This window comes from Ischnura elegans, chromosome 1, assembly GCF_921293095.1.
Source record: "Ischnura elegans chromosome 1, ioIscEleg1.1, whole genome shotgun sequence".
Lineage (NCBI taxonomy): Eukaryota > Metazoa > Arthropoda > Insecta > Odonata > Coenagrionidae > Ischnura > Ischnura elegans.
The window spans coordinates 67,356,414-67,373,850 of record NC_060246.1 but is presented as its reverse complement, the minus strand read 5'-3'; the positions used below and the strand labels follow the sequence as shown (position 1 = coordinate 67,373,850).

Genomic DNA, 17,437 nt, shown 5'->3' with positions numbered 1-17,437 from the left:
TCTTTCGTACCTGGGAGTACTCGTTCAAGCTAGTTGTTTGCCAATTGATGCATCTGAGCTAATATTTTATTATTGCTCCCTCGCGTACACTGCCGTAGATCCCAAGGCTTTTTTTTGCTTTCTCTTACAATCATTAGGTTTTAGTTCCTTTAGGCGTTGATATACCCTCTTTCAAACAAACCGTTATCACTTCCTTTCTACGCACTCTTTTATAGTGAGGTTTGCCTTGTTTAAAACAATCTCTATAGTCTTGAAATTTCGTTGGTGTAAAATCGGCCCTTTGCAAAATGTATCTCTTGTCTTGGATATGAAGACTTTCCTTTGGTATTTTTTCTTGCATTTTCCTATTAATGATCCAGGGAAATGAGGACAATGGTCCTCCCGGTATAACATAAAATTTTTAAAATGATAGCTTTAGTTTTAAGCGAGTATAACGTCGAAAAAAGTTGGTATAATTCAGTGGCTGAGTGGGATAGTCGTTCTCTTAGCAAAGTAGATGTGCCCAAATTAAGTAAAAAGTATTATTCGGAACTAATCTCTTACTCTCCAACGTGTCTTGTTGCGGATTAAGACTTTTTTCCTGTTCGCCGATTTTTCCCGTACCCTCCATATTGGGACACTCAAGCACTCCAACGTCCTTATTTATGCTCTGCCTTCTTCCCCCGATCTTCCTTATCGCTCTGGTTTCCTTTGACCACCCTAATGACTATTCGATGGGGTCCGGTATCGTGCCTTGCGAACTTGTCACACAAAAAAAGGCTCTCGGGTTAGGTCGATCGCTGACCCGGGCGGGTTCACGTGTCAGGTGGCTATCAGCGTGGCGCCTCCGCGTCTGCATTTCTGGGTGAAACCGACGCCGCACCTGCACTCCCCTCCCCCTTCGAGGACGACGCGGCGCCTACCCCTTCCCCTTTTATTCTTATCCCTGGTTTCCCCCGCTTTCGCGATCTGCAGACGTCGATTCCTCGACGGAAGAGTGGTTGCCGTCAGGGGAATCGGTCTGTGGGGTGGGTAAGGGTGCATGATAGCCTCCTCCCCCCCCCCGACCGCCCCGCCGCCCCTCCCCCGTTTTTCTCCTTGTTATTATTTGCGGCCCCCATATCGTTCGCTTCATTATTTTTTATATTCGCCCTCGAATTCACGATAAATGGGTGCGTGCGCATGTTAATGTACCATTCGCTGCTGACGCGGCTACGTGCCCCCGGGCACGGATCAATTCTCTCGCCACTCCCCCCTCCCTTTCGGGTTATTTTCATGTTTGGTCGTATTATCGTGAAGGTTTTATTATTTCACTCTCGGAAAGCTCGCGCGCATTTTTCAGTTTCGGACAGGGTTGGCATCTTCCGCATTGTTTATTTCTCCTTTGCTCGTCATCGTCGTATTACAAATGTCCCCGTTATTTCTTGGCTTGCATGCTATTTGAGGGTATTCCTAATTTTCTTTTCAATGCGAGATGCTCTGTCAATTTATTTCCGTTGTCGAAATTACGGAATGCCTTGAAGAGGATGATACGAGACTGTTTTCATAATTAAAAAAATAGTTTGAGGGCACTGTCGATTTCATTTTGAGATCGAATTACCGTTAATAAATTAAGATTTTTTCTGTATTTACAGCTTGATTTGAATATAAATTGAGTTATTTGATATGTTCTTAAACTATTAATTTGCAGTGTGCTGTGTAAATATTTCTTCCGGCGAGCCCCTACAGTAAATGACGGTTACGCAATTGGGTGTTAATGGACGAGTTAAGATTCCCTCCGAGATAATGTATTTGGAGAGTGGGATCGCGAGTCATCAAATATTTTTGCGGAGGAGCATCTCGGTGTGATATGAAATTTCTAGAATAACTTCTTTCTCATTAAGGTGCAATGATTGATATATTTGTCATTTCGCCTTAATGCAGTCACTCTGATATTATCATATTGTTGACTACCATAGCTTTCCATCCCTCACCTTAAAATTGGAACCAAAGACAAAATTGGTTTCTCCAAATTTTTTGAAATGGGTGGTTTTTTTGTCAGTTATTGGTTGTAAATTTCAAAATCTAATTTTCCTCTGCAGGTTACTGCAGTGTCCTCGTTAAGTTTGTAGCTGCTTGTCTTGATGTGTTAATATGGTGACACTTTATAACCCCAATGCTATATTCAGTTGCTTAATTTTAACGAATAGTTTATGAATTATCATCGGACATGTTTTGGTAAAGCTGTGTTTACTCTCGGCAAAGATACTTTCAAACCTTCATTCAAAAAGTTTTCAAAAATTGATAATCTTTTGATTTCTGAGACTACCCAAAATAGCAAAAACAATTTTTACGTTAAAAATTTGTGGAGACGTAGCAGTTTATTTTTGTCGTAAAAGTAGGTTTCGTTCACAGACTGCCCATTTTCTGCTTCTTGTGGAGACCATCTGGTTCGTTGTAATTCTAGTCTTTCATGCTTTGCAGTAACATTAATTATTAGTGAGTTCGTAAGCATCGTGAGTTCATGAATTGGATGGATGAGGCAGATACTTTGTGGAGATCCATTATGAGATATGAAGTGAAACAAAGTGGAAAGTGCAAAGCGTTTCACTTCATATCTCATCGTGAGTTCAGTTTAGTTTTCATAGTCGCTTCGTATAAAGGTTTCCTTCTGAAGTTTATTTTTCACTTATTACGAAGTGCTTATTTCAACCATCGGTTAATGGAGCTTTCATGATCATCTGCTCTAAAGGCACAGTTATATTTTTTGTTAGAGTGAATAAAGGAGCTGATAATTTATGCAAGTTGTAATTTTTACAATTTTGAAGTACACTAATCTATGCTGTAAGTGCATATGACATTGATTTCTTGGCGATTGTATTAAAGCTTGCTAGTGCAAGCAAATTACTTTGAATGCAGTGATGGGCGTGGTGAAATTGACTTATTTACACTTATGTGCTCTTAGCCTGTTAAATTTCCGTAACATCAGCACAATACATACTTTCCGAATAATGTTTCATACCATTCCGTCTTCCCTGTGGTGATATTGCGTCATTATAGGATGTAGTGGAGTCAGAGCAGAAAGTCATCAGTTTTTTCCTCCAGCTTACTTCCTCCTATCTCAAACTATGTCGTCAATTCTTGGAATGCTTTTGAATGAACTTCCTCTCATTCCGTTAGCCTCGTCTTGTTCGGTTCAAAGCGAAATTCCTTTGGCTCTGACTCCGGCACGGATCAGAGAGTTTTCGTCAGAATGGAGTTTAATTGACGCGAGTTTTTAGACCGCTTCACTTATCTTAAGGCTATCTCGTTATATTTTTGAGGCCCTTTTTTGCGCCACGAACTCGCTTCAGGCACCCATATCCGGTTGATCTGCCGAATTCCTTTTGGACCCCAAGTGTTTTCTTTGGGGGTCAGTTAAAACGCTTCTTACGTTGCGTAAATGTTATTCCCAAACACATGGCGTTAATAAGGTGACCTAACTTTTTTATTAATTTATTTTTAAAATAGTCATTAATTTATGTTAAGAAAATAAGACTTTAGAAACACGCCTCCATTATGCTTACGGATAGATATGTTTTAGATGCAACTTTATATAGATCCTCATTTATGGGGGATTGTGAAGCCACCTAGTCTTTCTTTCTCATATTTAACCGTAAGGGGACTATCATCAGCACACCAAACATTTGTTTGGTCCTAATGTAGCGTTTAACTTCAGGAAAAAAAGTTGTGCGCATGAAGATTACGTTAGGGTCCGCTAGGAGACTAATGTGATAGAACTCAGCAATTTTATAATCTCACACGCACACCACGTTTTTCATTTTTGTTATTTGAAATATTCTTCTAAAACTTGTTACACTTTCTCATCAATCATATTTGAAATTTTCAATAACGTAAGGGACCGGAGGCAGTTATTTTTTTCTTTTTTTAACAAAACGTTGTTTTTATTAAAATATTATTTTAATACTTTAATATTATTAATGTTGGTCTTGACTTCGCACTAAAAAAGCCAAAAGTAAAGATTCCCGTCCTTAATCTCTTAATTTTTAATAGTACCTACTGCACCTTTTATCGTAAAAACTCATCACGACTCAGACCACCCTTCGCTCTGCTATCAGGTTTACTTCAAGAGGGTCCCACACGTTAGCATCATACTTCCAGGCTAGAGGTTCACCTCTTTTTCGTGGCATTTTTGAAAATTATTAGTACAAATCCCAGTATACGTTTGGCTTTACCGCGTACCTCGCGTATCTTTACGTTATCGTTTACACCACGAGAGATACGGAGTAACAACAGTAGCAAATGGTAATAAAAATAATAGTACATTAGAATGAGGAACGAATTTGACTCTTTAAGATTTCATCGCCAAATTCGGCAACTGGTTTTCGGGAAGTGAATGGCGCATAACGGGTGAAGAAGACGCAAGGCGTTGCAGGAAGGAAAAGGCCGCTACCCTTTCGCAGCAGCGTCTCTTATTTGGATTCAAGTCACGTCGAGCGAGTGCCCCCTCCCGAAATCTTTCCTCTGCCCCTTCGTCTGCCTCTTATTTCCCACCCGCACTGCTCGAGGGTTCAAGCCCATCGACCCGCATCGCCGAGAAGGTAATCCTGAACTTACTTTCACTTTTGCCACTTGAGCCGCTCTTAAAGCTTGGTGAGGTAAATTCCTCCTAGCGACTGCACGTACTTGTGCCAAGGTTTGAGTGTTAAACTGTAAGTTTTTCTGGAAGAATTGGGCAACAGCTTTCCTGATACAGATGCCAAATACTCTGCGAACTGACTTCAGGGTATTTCAGAGAATGTGTCATATCTCCCGCATACAAGAGGCACCCAGCACGCGCACTGCGTGGTTTAATTATAAATGAATTATAATGAAAATGACACGTACACGTTCCTGCAGGTGGGGCGAGTTCCTGCAGAGTATGAGTCGCTTAATGCAATGCATGACTATAATACAAAGTCTTGCATAAAAAGAAAAAAATCATTACCATTCGTGACAGTCCAATAATGCGGAGTTAAAATGAATGTGAAGGAATACCGCAAAGAAATACAGGTATCACAATACTTGCATGGTTATACGAAGGAAATTTAGTGCAAATGCAGAAAGAGTAAAGGAAAATCGGTGGACATGATGAGTGTAGATATTAAATTAAAAAATTGCGTATCTGGTGCTATCCCTTACAGTAAGAGGAGAGAACGGCGTCGTAAATAAATTCTGAAGCCAGTTTCCAGTGGCGTAGCCAGGGGTTCCGGAGGGTCCGGAATATTTAAAAACACAATCATTTTCCTTCATAAAAGAAAAAAAATATTAAAATCATGAATTTAAAAAATATTTCTTTGACAAATCAAGTTTGCTCGATTATGAAAAGTGTTAAAATTAGTTAAACACCCATTACTAAGTACCCTGTTTTTCAAAAATTTCCCCCCCCCCTGGTTTTGACCCCCCTCTCTACCCTTCCCCCCCCCCCCCCCCTCCCGAACGAAATTCCTGGCTACGCCACTGCCTATTTCCAACCTATTTTCTCTTCGGGATCCCGTTGATTAGTTGACAAAAGACCGGCCGAATGGGAATAGTCTTTTTCGTAGCTTCATTAGAACTCGTCCTGTTTCTCTTTGTGGAAACATTATATATACTGTTGTCGCTCTTATGAATTTCATTTCCAGAGATGGAGCATTTCATGAATTTTTCGTAATATGTTGTTTTAATATACATTCGTTGTGGAGACGGAAATTCCTGTCGTAAATTTAATATCCGAAGACTGGGTAATAACTAGATGTTACTGCGATCTCCTTAGTTTATTTATAATTTTCAGTAAAAATACAGTTTCAGTAAAACTTGGTCATTTGATAATTTTCCCAGCAGGTTCATTAATGCTTTGGAAATAAATTTTTGAGCGACAAATACATGAGTTACATTGGTTTTGGCATTTTAAATGATTTAAAAAAACTCTTATGGCGGTTTATGGCTTACCGTCAATATTTCGAAAATTACATTTAGGCCAGTTCCTTACTATATTTGTTTTAAAATAATTTTACTTTGTAACATGGCGTCTGTCCCATATCCTAAGAATATCCTCTTTAATATGCTCAGTGCCGCAGACTCCATGGGGCCTGAGGGGGCCCGAGCCCCCTCAAAAATTCGTTGTGGATGCGAGGAAAAAATGTGTCAGGCTTGACGATTTTCCCGGGAGTGTCCAGATATCGATATTCGAGTTATCAGTGTTCTAATATTGATCATACGACTCTTCTAAAATGCTCAAAAAACTTAAAACTCGATACTTAGTAACATTAACCGGCAGTATCCCCGGTTTGGCCCCCCCAATATTTTTTGTAAGTAAGCATCCCTGACATGCTCGTTAACTTCAGACTGCAGGATGTTAAAGTTGATTCGATCTTTATTAAACTTCGCACTTATCAATTTAAGTCAATTAACGAATCCATTTCTGAGAATCCCACTATTAATCATGCCCATCCTCGCAAATTGGCTACTTGTGGAATGTCATGTGTTGTAAGTAACTCTGTTCTCTCCCGTGCGCCCAATGGAATTTTTCGGGCATCAAGGAATAGGCACATTTGTGATCGTGCGTTTTGCCTAAACTCCTGGGGTGGATGCCCATTTCTGCCCCTCTTATTGGGAATGAGATATCTTCGCGTTGGTAGCACTCTTTTTAATGAACTAGTTTTTGGCCTCGGGATCTTCCTCCAGTTTTCACGGGCACCTATACCTTCTCAGCAAGCCGCTTCAGTGGTGTAGGAGCGCAAGCCATGATTTATGCTAAGCAAGCTGAAGGAACTTAGAATTGTACCTAACTAGCTGATTTTTGGCCCGCTATTTTTTTTTTTATATGCCGTTTGTAGTCGGAAAATTGTGTTCTCAAAGTGCGGGCTTTGCTATCCGGCTGTGGCGCCGTGCGCACGATTTGGACTGCTTGTCGCATAATATGCTCGGCAGTACATACTACCTTGTCCGCTATAGTCCACAAATGTCTACTGGCTAAAGCACTAGGCCGGAAATCGGGGGATCCAGGTTCGAATTCCGGTCAAGGCGAATGATTACTTGACAAGTAATTAACATAATGACATTTTGTGCATTGCGGATGACTCCGTAACGTTATCACTGTGGCTAGTTCCGGTATACTTAAATTTGGAATATTCTTGATCTTGGTTTTATAAATCTCTAAGGATTTGGTTGTCTATGCGTAGATAAAAATTATGTTAAACATTAGACAAAATTTATGGTTTAGAATTTGACATTCAACTTTCATATTAATTTTTCTGTAGTATCTTTTCACAGAAAAAAGTTGCATTGTATCTCTTTGTTTGATGTATTATCTAACCTTGTTTAATTTCTTGAAAATGAGGTGTCAATATTTTTTCTTTCCAGCGGCCTGGGTTTCCAGGATTTGATGGCTCGTCGTGGTGCCATTGAAGCAACCCCAAAGACACCTTTTATTCTTGGGTTTGAGTGTGCTGGAGAGGTTGAAGAAATTGGAGAAGGTGTGGAAGGTTTTGCGGTAAGTATCAATGATATTAACCTCATGAAGTCAAAGTATGTGTAATATTCTTGAATTTTTCTCACCGCACCATTCAAAAGGAAAGGGTGAGCTTTCTTCTTGTGTAGTGTGAAAGAGAAATTTACAATCATGGTTGTTTAAAGCAAGATTTAACTATTGTTTACCATGATGTTTTTGTGTAACTTGTGTCTCATATGTACTGCTGACAATCAAAATTAAATTACATAATTTATTTTGTTACTATTCCACTATTTTATTATTAATCTCCAGGTTGGTGATAAGGTGGTTGCTCTGCCAGAGTACAGAGCATGGGCTGAACTTGTTTCTGTTCCTCAGCGTCTTGTGTTCAAGATGCCTGAGGGGATGTCATTCATTGATGCTGCAGCTATCACCACTAACTTTTTAGTGGCACATATCCTTCTCTTTGAGTTGGGAGGTATCTCTCCAGGGAAGAGCGTCCTCATCCATTCAGCTGGTGGTGGAGTGGTAAGACTGTATTTTTATCATTTTGCTGCCATTCTAATAGTTGGATGACATTCTGGTCAAATATTAGAAAGTTGTATGCTCTAACTAAAGTTTGCTGCAGTATGATGCATGTTGAAAATCTTTTCATGCTAATTGAGTGATTTATTGATCATCTCAATTTAAGTTTGCAACGCAGTGCCTTCGTAAAACTGAAAATATTCTTTGTACTTAGATGTAATGAAAATTTGTAAGTGAATGTTTAAAGGTTGATGCATCTTGATTTCATTACCTGAAGTGGTCCTTGTAGTTGATTGGTGTTGGCAATTTGCATTGAAGATTTTGTGATTTCATATCCTCATTCTTGAACTGAACTGTTTTAGTTTGAAATGCATTTTGAGGATGTTTCTTTTTTTTTTTAATTAAGACTATATTAAAAATTTTGTTCTTTCTAGGGACTAGCCCTGACCCAGCTCTGTCAAATGGTACCTGACCTAACCATTTTTGGAGTTGCATCCAAGTCAAAACATGAAGTGCTCAAGGATGGCCATGGTATACACCATCTTCTAGAAAGAGGCACTGACTATGTTAGTGAAGTACGAAAGTAAGTAAATGTCATATCCCCTCTTTATTTGGTGAGAGTTGTTGCACCCCAGCTAAATTTTATTCGTTTTTGCAGGGTGTCTCCCGAAGGGGTTGACCTGTTCTTGGACTGCATGGGTGGAGAAGAGTGCAACAGAGGTTATGCCCTCATCAAGCCTCTTGGGAAATACATCATTTATGGTAATTATCATCAAATTTTCCTTGAAATTATGTTATCTATGCATGAGGTTTGCCTTAAAAAAATATTGGCGTAATCAATATTTTTTAATGGCGAACTTCATCCTTGGTGAATATAACTTTTCCTGGTGCGTACAAAGTCCATCATTTCTTGCAGTGCTTTACTCATTTTAGTGTCAAGGAATTTGTGGCTTTTGCCTTTTGAGGCTAAATAATTTTATCCTTAAGGAATACCATTTTGCCAATAAGGAAATCTGACACATTGATGTGTCATTTTACTATAGAATTTTACATGTCCCAAAAATAACTAAATTTAAATGTATTACCATGATGTACACAAAAGAATTGCAGCACTTGCATATTTCTATGCATTGGCTAATAATTTTATATTTGGTGTGCATGCTCAGTTTGTACTGGAGAGTATTTCTTTGCAATTAGCCACTGCAATTACGTACAGTGATTTAACTGTAATCTAAACTTCCTTTCAGGATCATCAAACATGGTGTCTGGGGAGAGCAAAAGTTTCTTTGGGTTGGCCAGATCGGTAACTATTATTTATTTTATGGTCCATGAATAATTTTTCTTTTAGAGTGCAAAAACTGAGTCACATTCTTTTTATCATAGTGGTGGCAAGTTGACAAGATCTCTCCTCTGAAGCTTTTTGATGACAACAAGGGTGTTACTGGCTTTAACCTGCGCCGTTTGCTTCACCTGCAAGCTGGAACATCGACAATCAATGCCACTGTGGAGAAAGTCTTTAAATTGTGGAGTGAAGGAAAAATTAAGCCTGTGGTAGATTCTACTTGGGCTCTCGAAGACGTAAGGATATTTTTATTGTATAGCTCTGTGGCCTTTAAACTTGCATTTGAATAAAATCAGGCTAATGGTTTTAGGTGTTGATGAAAACATATTAACTGAAGTAGGTAATATGTAGCTCTATGCATGCATGTATGCAAAATTAAATGAATGCTAAAAGTGGTAATGCTGTTATTAACTTCATTAAATTTCATTGCTTTGGTGAAATATCCTGTTGTCATGTGTACTTAAATTTGTGAAAGATACTAAGGCTGCTTAGAACCATTCAAAATGGCATTTGTATTAATGAGCACTTGAAATTGAATTGCTTGCTATGTGAGAATTAGTGGGCAAATGTATTCAAGTTTTGGTTTAATTATTTCCTTATTGTTGTTGCTGTGGTGTAGAAACTGTCCCTGTGATCTGGCAATGAGAATTACTTTTCATTTTCATCCAGATATCAGAAGCCATGCAGAAGATGCAGGACCGTAAGAACATTGGCAAGGTCATGCTTGATCCTGCAATGGAGCCTAAACCAAAGCCTGCCACTCCAGCGAAAGGTGCTAAGGGCAGCAAAGACAAGGATGACAAGAAGAAGGGTGGGGATGCAGCTAAGGATGAGGCCAAGGAAAACAATGCTGCTTCGTCTGGGAAGGAGGAGGAGCAGAATGAGGAAGTTAATGGAGAGGCAGGCGATGGGGGTAAGTCTCCTCTGGGACTTATAAATAAATTCTTAGTACATATTGCCAATTTTTTAATCCCTCTGGATCTGTGATTATAGCCTTTTAGCAACTAACCTTGCAGGAGTCTTGTTGATACCAGAACAGAAGTTAAACTGATTTTTCATCATACAGGGATGTTACAGGTTGGGTAAATGGGGAAAAGTCAAGGTGATTATTTGAGCTGTAATGGAAAAATTACATAATTCACAGAAAAAATAAATTGCCTAATAGAAAAACTCGCCAAAACTATACAAACTCACGTTTTGCCCTAGTTTCATGTATTTGCTTTTTGGTGTCTCCTTGTCCCTCTTTTAAAATTTCTAATGCTCCCTGGATCATTTCAAGAAAATGTGCAGGGAAATGACAATTTTTGGTGGGAAAATATTCGAAAGGATGAGGTATTTCTTTTTTACAATCTTGTTTCAAGATGGTTAAGATTTTTTTCCCTAGTTTCGTTTATTAGGATATGGACCCTTAGTCAATGTTGTGCATTGTAAAACCTATTTTATTTCATTTGAATAGGCATTTGTATTTTTTCAATGGCTGAATTGTGGTTTGTTAGGTGTGATCATATGAAATGCTTTGAAAAGGCATTTCCTCCCCTGAAGTTTTAAATTCTATGCTGACAGGGTCTATGCTCTTGTATCTGGGATAGAATTTTGAAAAGGTTCTGTGGAATTCTCAGTTTTAATGATTTCTAAAATCAAAACAACTTGGCTGCTGGTGTAGTAGAAAATATTTCCAGGCATGCATTTGTGTAATGGGGCCTTTTTATCCTTTTGTAGATGCCAAGGAGAACGCCAGCTGAACATGAACAATCAGGGACCAACCAAAGAAGTGCACATGTTCACACCTTCATTCACCTTTGAAATTTGTGCTGTGTTATATTTTTGTGTAAGATATTAGCATTATATACTATTTTTTTTTCGTCTGAGACAGTTTCGAGATGGAGGAGCAATGAGTTGCAGGGTGATCAGTGTGAGTCCATGGATGACTGTGTGTGTACTTGAAAGGTTGTGTGTGAGTGAGCGTATAAAGTCAGTGTGTTTTTGCATTTCTGCTGCATTTGAGTTCTGAGCTGTATGAATTAACTGAAGATGGAAAGTTGGGAATGCCAAAAAAATCAGGAAAAATGAGGTTGTACACATGTATATCATGGTCATATTTTTGTTGTGCATTTCATCTGATGGAATTATTGTGCGCAGCAACTTGTGGGGGTGAAAGAGAGATAGTCAGTAAACAAATGCATTTCTAATCTGTATAATTATTTTAAGCTTTCAGCTGCAACAGTTTCTACAGAATAGTATTCTTTTAATATTTAAATTTTGGAAAAACTTTTTAACTATCAAAGATCATTACCTCAAACTCTCTCACTTATCAGGTATCTGATTTTGTACCAAATAGGCTGTACTTTTGCAAAAGTAGTCATAAAATGTTAGTTTCTATAGGTTACTTGAAATGTTTGATAATTCTATTTACAAGATTTATTCAAAAACAAATATCAAATCCCACATTGGGGCTCTGTCATTAAGAATTTATCTGGTCCAGACACTGCCCTTATTTTCATCCAGCTTACTATATTTGTAATTTCATATTCCTTAAAGGGATTGATTGTTCCTAAGGTAAAAAATCTATGAAACTGTTCTGCTGTAAGCACTGTGCTTTTAAAAATGATATTTCTATGAGACAAAAAAGAAAACTCTTCATAGTTTATAGAGTTTTGGATTTACCCTTTACTGAAGTATATTTATAGTTAATGGATGTTGGGTTGGATCTGGCAGCAGCTTATGCAAATCCAGATTGTTGGTTTGAACTTTTTGGTTTTGGAGGCGTAAAAGAAATTTGGACACATTCTGATGCATTAAATGTTACGGTAAAGAGCCAGCTTATGACGAATGGTGCAATTTTTCTGCTTCCAGGTTGGCATAGCATTAAAATATATATAAATATATATCTCGTTGATTGTAAGTAAAAAAATAAGCTGAGCACAAAAGGAGTGTTGTATGTTTTTATGATGTGGGGAAACCTGCTGCTTGTTGTAAGACTGATATTTTGCGTCACCTAGTTTATGGTTTTGTAATACTTGGAAGAAAAACCTGATATATTACATTTTATGATTGCCCTGCTATTTATATTTTTTTGAATTAATTGGTAAATCTTTGAAAAAAGGAAAATTTTTAAAATGTAAAAGCTTATGCAATGTATGCTTATAAATGATGCATGTATGCTGCTGCATTGAAGCAAAGGCACAATAAAGTGAGTTGAAAGACTGAATTGCAATGTTATTTTCGTGAATGAGTATCCTTGTAATTTGGAAGTCAATTTAAATAAATTTTTGCCTTGCTGTAATGAAATAACCTTTTTGTCCTTGGAACTACAAATGCTTCATTTTGAACCTCAAATAGGATAAATACTTAAGTTGTTCAAGGCTGCTCTTTTATTCTATGATTGCTGGATATGTTTAGCTAAAAATAAAATTTGGAAAGCCTGATGCCGATACTAAATGACATCAAGATTAGAAGTGTGGTAACAAATGTTATAATTTTTTAAATTACATTTTGTTCATTAGAAGTAATGTTAATTTAGTTAGTCCTCCATAGTCTGTTCCATCTATCTTTTAAGATGTCTTCATTTCTGCTGCAATCACACTATTCTTATCAATCTAAAATAATTTTTCGTGATGTTTCCTTTTCCCCAATATAATGGTAAAATTCACTGATACTATCAGAATAAATATTTGATGTAAAATTGAAATTCCTTAATTTTCAAGGGACCAGACTGATCCCCACAAGTGGTGCCTAGGGTACCTCCACCCCACCCTAACAGTACTTCGCTCATTGCAAGGATTTTTGAGAGGAGATAATAATTGATAACAGTAGGGAATGTTATTATCAAAACAGTTGACTGTAGGGAATGTTGAATGTCATTGGGGGACATTTTAATATAGGCACTTGCACCCTTACCAAGTAGAAGCCTCAATCACAGCAGTTCAGGGCAATGGAGTTGGTTGCTCACTACTAATCCCTTAAGCAATGCCCCAAACTACTCGTGCCTCTTTAGATGGGATCCCTTTCTCTTCCATATGTATGTCGGTGCCACACGGACATCCGTGGACACGCATCTGCAATAAACAGACAAGTGGGAAATGCGCAGATTTTCAATCACTTGCAGGCCTCTACCTGGGAAATGTTGGAAGCACCTGTATTCACGTTATCCCTAATGCAATTCGACCTGCGGTTTCTCAGTATTAAAAACTAGCTGTGGAAAATTCCAAAAAATCTGTGTTCGGGTGTAAAACTTAACGATTCAGAGTTGAAAACTCTGTAAAGGACATGGGAGAAAATAAGATTTTTCTCCAAGTAGGCAATTTTAAGGAGCCCCAAGTAGGGATAACAGATTATGAATGTATCTGCCCTCACAGACTGCACGGTTGTGCTCCATGTGCAGAATGACCATATCCTTATGGATGATATGATAACTTTGACTGACGCTTACACAAAAAGAGCGGCTCATGACAATCAAAAGAGAGACCTGGAATAGGTAAGACTAAAAATACAAAAATTACTGTTCTCATATATATCTTGATGGGAGAGTAATTCTTAGAGGCGTTAAAATTCTACGTATCATATTTACTCAAATGAGATTTATTAATAAAAGATAAGAGAAAGATATTATTAAGAAGGATACGGGATCACTCAGCCATTCTTTCCTAGGTCGGATGAAGAACGCAAAGCATCGCGCACGGAAAAGTCATTAGGCAAAGTGGGACTTAAGCGAGTTGCAAAATCAAATCTTCAACAAATAAGGCATTTTTAACATCTTATTGAGACACTTTTTCTTCTCTTACGGTGTATTGGGGCATTTCTGATTAAAGGAAGACTTCTAGGACTTGTTCTTGAATAGTTATTTGATGTGATTGCTTTAAAAGAAAACGTACCTGCCGAATCAATCGCTCCAAGCGAAATTATCTTAGCCACAAATCCTCAGGAATTGGCCAAAGCCCCTCATTTAGCCCTTTTCAGAATCGTGGAGAAAAAATTCTTCTTTAACCACTACTGGTAAAAAGGAAAATTCAGTTTATTTGGCTCTGCACAAGGTATTAAACAGATCGATCACGTAGTTGACATTATAGCTCAGCGCGTAAGTAATAAAATAAGCGATAACGGTATGTGTGTTGCGGGTTGCGTGGTTATAAGGATTAATTTCGGCGTTCTTGAAATTTAAAAATTGTTGCAATTCTTTTCAAATATGTTTCTAGACTGCTTTTCCGGAATATTAGATGGGGAGAACACGCCCGCTTAATTTATTTAATAGACTAGAATCATGCAAGTACTTGTGGAAATACTGAAACTTATGGATTAGTTTTCTGATAAAATGTGTAACAGACCATTCCATCACATATTTACAGAATTATTTACACAATGTGTCCCTATAGCAGGGACACATCCTAATCTACTTATTGCCCCTAGCGCTTTAAAAATTAATGAGCATACCTCCTTTTCAACCCATACTGAGGAGCAAAACTCAGCCATTATCGAGCGATGGCCACAATCTGCTTCTGTCACACCTTTACACCCTGCATTCTGGTGTACAGCACCGACAAAGCAACTGAGTTGAAACATTCCAAAGCATTAGTAATTCAAATCTATCAGCAAAAACTTATGAGAATTTTTATAAGGTAAATTCTCCATCGACCTCTTGCCACAACCACCCATCCAACTGTATTGTGCCAGTGGTGGATACAAATGGGGGGCTCAGAGGGTGCACACCCCTTTGCGGAGCCACCTGTTTTGCCTAACATAGCAGAACCACAATTGTAAATTTTTTATATCATAAAATAGCATTATCTTGTGTTTTTGTATAATAAGCTTAAATGAAACTTTCTCAAACTTTGCATGTGACTTATTTTTATTCCGATTAAAGTCGTCGAGAGATATTTTGTGCCCCCCTTGAGTATTTTCTGTATCCGCTTCTGGCCTCTACACTGTTGCACATGATCTTCCTTAGGATATCCATTAACCATAGTGTTGTGTGTATGGCAATGGCTTCTGAAGAATTATGTTTATCCAAGCTCCTCAAAGAAATTCAGGTTTATAGCAACTAAGCCTATACTAGTAAGTATTTTTTAATCGAATACTTACTTATCGGAGATGTTGCTGATGATCCACCGGTACACTTTTACTGCTTGATGAGAGCAAGAAAGACGTGATCGCAAGTGCAAGCAAAATGTCCGAAACCGCTGTGTTGATCAGTCAGCATAACATTCCAAATAAGTAAGAAATTGGTAATCTAATGTCTGAGGTAATATGATTAATTTTCTAACTTAGGGTAGGAACAATCTTATGTAACTATAGTTATTATGGTTCTCAGTACTAATCTCTGTAAACCTACTATGGGTAGCGGTTGGTTGCTGATGTCGTGCAGTTGGAATAGCCTGCGGAGGAAGAGTTCTCGTGTTTCCAGCTGGGTCCAAGGGTTTTTCAGCACCGACGTTTCGAGGGCGAAGTCTACCATCGTCTTCAGGGGGAAGACGAATTGGAAACCCGAGAACTCCTCCCCCAGTCTATTCGCCGGGAAAACCTTATATCCTTCAGTTGGAATACTCGCCAGGCATCGTTCGACACGTCACAAAATTTTTCAAGTCTGCCATCGCTCGAGTAAGGAACCAAAAAATTGTCCCTTAATGAAATGTTGAACCGCTTCCAAAGGTCATGAATCGCATTTTAAAATACACTTTCAGAGATGCAACCAAAATCGCCCCTCGTCACCTGCACATCTAATAGATGTCTAACAGATAAAGCCAGTGGCAGCGAGGGGGGGAGTTTAGGGGATAAACCCCCCCCCCACCCCCGGAGCTCAGGTAAATTTTTAAGTTTAATCCATTTTACTTAATTGGATTGATATTACTAAAATAATAATGTAAGGATTAAAAAAATATCCCTGAGACAGCTGTAAAACTCACCATTTTGAGCCATTTATCTTAAAATTATGCAATTTATTAATCTTCAGCTTATCACCTACCGCTTATCCTGGTAGGTATTCCATACCCCCATACACCCCGGTATTAAGGTGGCACCTAAACCCCCCCCCTGCCTTAATTCATAGCTGCACCCCTGGATAGAGATATATCCAATTGAAGTTTAATAGGCATCTATATTAGATATATATCGCGGGGTATACCTACTCGGGTCAAAAACTATGCCAAGCTACATTAATTTACATAAGTACTGCTCCTGCTTAATAGTGACCCTTATCATCAGGTGATTATTTATACTTTTACCACCAATAAACATTTACCACAAATGAGAATAATTACTGCCAAATAATTACCGAAATTAAAACCACGACACCAAGCAAAGGCCATAATGCGAGCCTGGTTCACAATTCCTTGCGAATTCAGTGCCATAAAAGAAGCAGTTGCCAGTCAAACTCTTTTCATAATCTTGGGTAGCAGCTCTCACGCCTGATGCAGAAATATTCGACTGGCCTCTTTGCGATTGGAGGAAATTCCCCTCCCCTCGGCCAGCAATTTTTCAAACTCGGTCAGGAAGCGTCAGCGCAAGACCACGCACACTAGCATGTTAGATTCTGGATTTTTAAGCTCAGATTAAAGGATGTAACATATATTTGCGCACCAATAGTCCTCTAGCTGTTAATTGTCTTCATTTAGGCGACGTCCTTATACTCATTATCCCTGGGGTCGATCTTGTGGGGGGCGTATGAGATTATTATTTATCCAAAAAAATAATTCTTATGCTTTTTTCCTGGTGGGGCATAATATGGGGTAAATAATGCTTAAAAATCACAATTTCTATGATTTATTTATTTTCTAATATTTCTGCGGGGGACGGCCCCCGGAATCCCTTCCCAGTGGTGGATCCAGGGGGAGTGACAGGAGTCATGACTCAGCCTCCCCAAATTTGTAACTGAATCCGCCCTTAGCCCGAGTCGACACCAATGCTCATTATTAAGGAAGTTATAAACTTTCATTACGTCATTAGGATCAGTTAACATTCTTCCCTGTCTTAAGCGTGCAATGTTTATATGGATACGTCTTGCATTCCCACGTCCCCTCATCGCCTATAGTCACGGATTCGTGTACACCCATGTCTCGTATAGCGCAAGGGATGCGTTCCTTGGGGTCTTTGCGCTATACGAATTTGCGTTATACGAGAGCGTTTTAACATAGGGAAGATAGGGATGCGTT

At 38.5% G+C, this 17,437-nt stretch overlaps 1 protein-coding gene across 1 annotated transcript in view; it reads left to right on the top strand.

The window, feature by feature from the left end:
* LOC124162687 (synaptic vesicle membrane protein VAT-1 homolog-like) overlaps window positions 1–12,504 on the top strand; it is a 30,780-nt gene extending 18,276 nt beyond the window's left edge. The window contains exons 2-9 of the mRNA XM_046539288.1: window positions 7,342–7,471; window positions 7,742–7,957; window positions 8,389–8,537; window positions 8,613–8,716; window positions 9,202–9,257; window positions 9,338–9,532; window positions 9,966–10,209; window positions 11,016–12,504. Of these exons, the coding sequence (XP_046395244.1) occupies window positions 7,342–7,471; window positions 7,742–7,957; window positions 8,389–8,537; window positions 8,613–8,716; window positions 9,202–9,257; window positions 9,338–9,532; window positions 9,966–10,209; window positions 11,016–11,038 (1,117 nt within the window). The 3' untranslated portion in view covers window positions 11,039–12,504. The remainder of the gene's footprint in view (window positions 1–7,341; window positions 7,472–7,741; window positions 7,958–8,388; window positions 8,538–8,612; window positions 8,717–9,201; window positions 9,258–9,337; window positions 9,533–9,965; window positions 10,210–11,015) is intronic.
* Window positions 12,505–17,437: the final 4,933 nt, after the last annotated feature.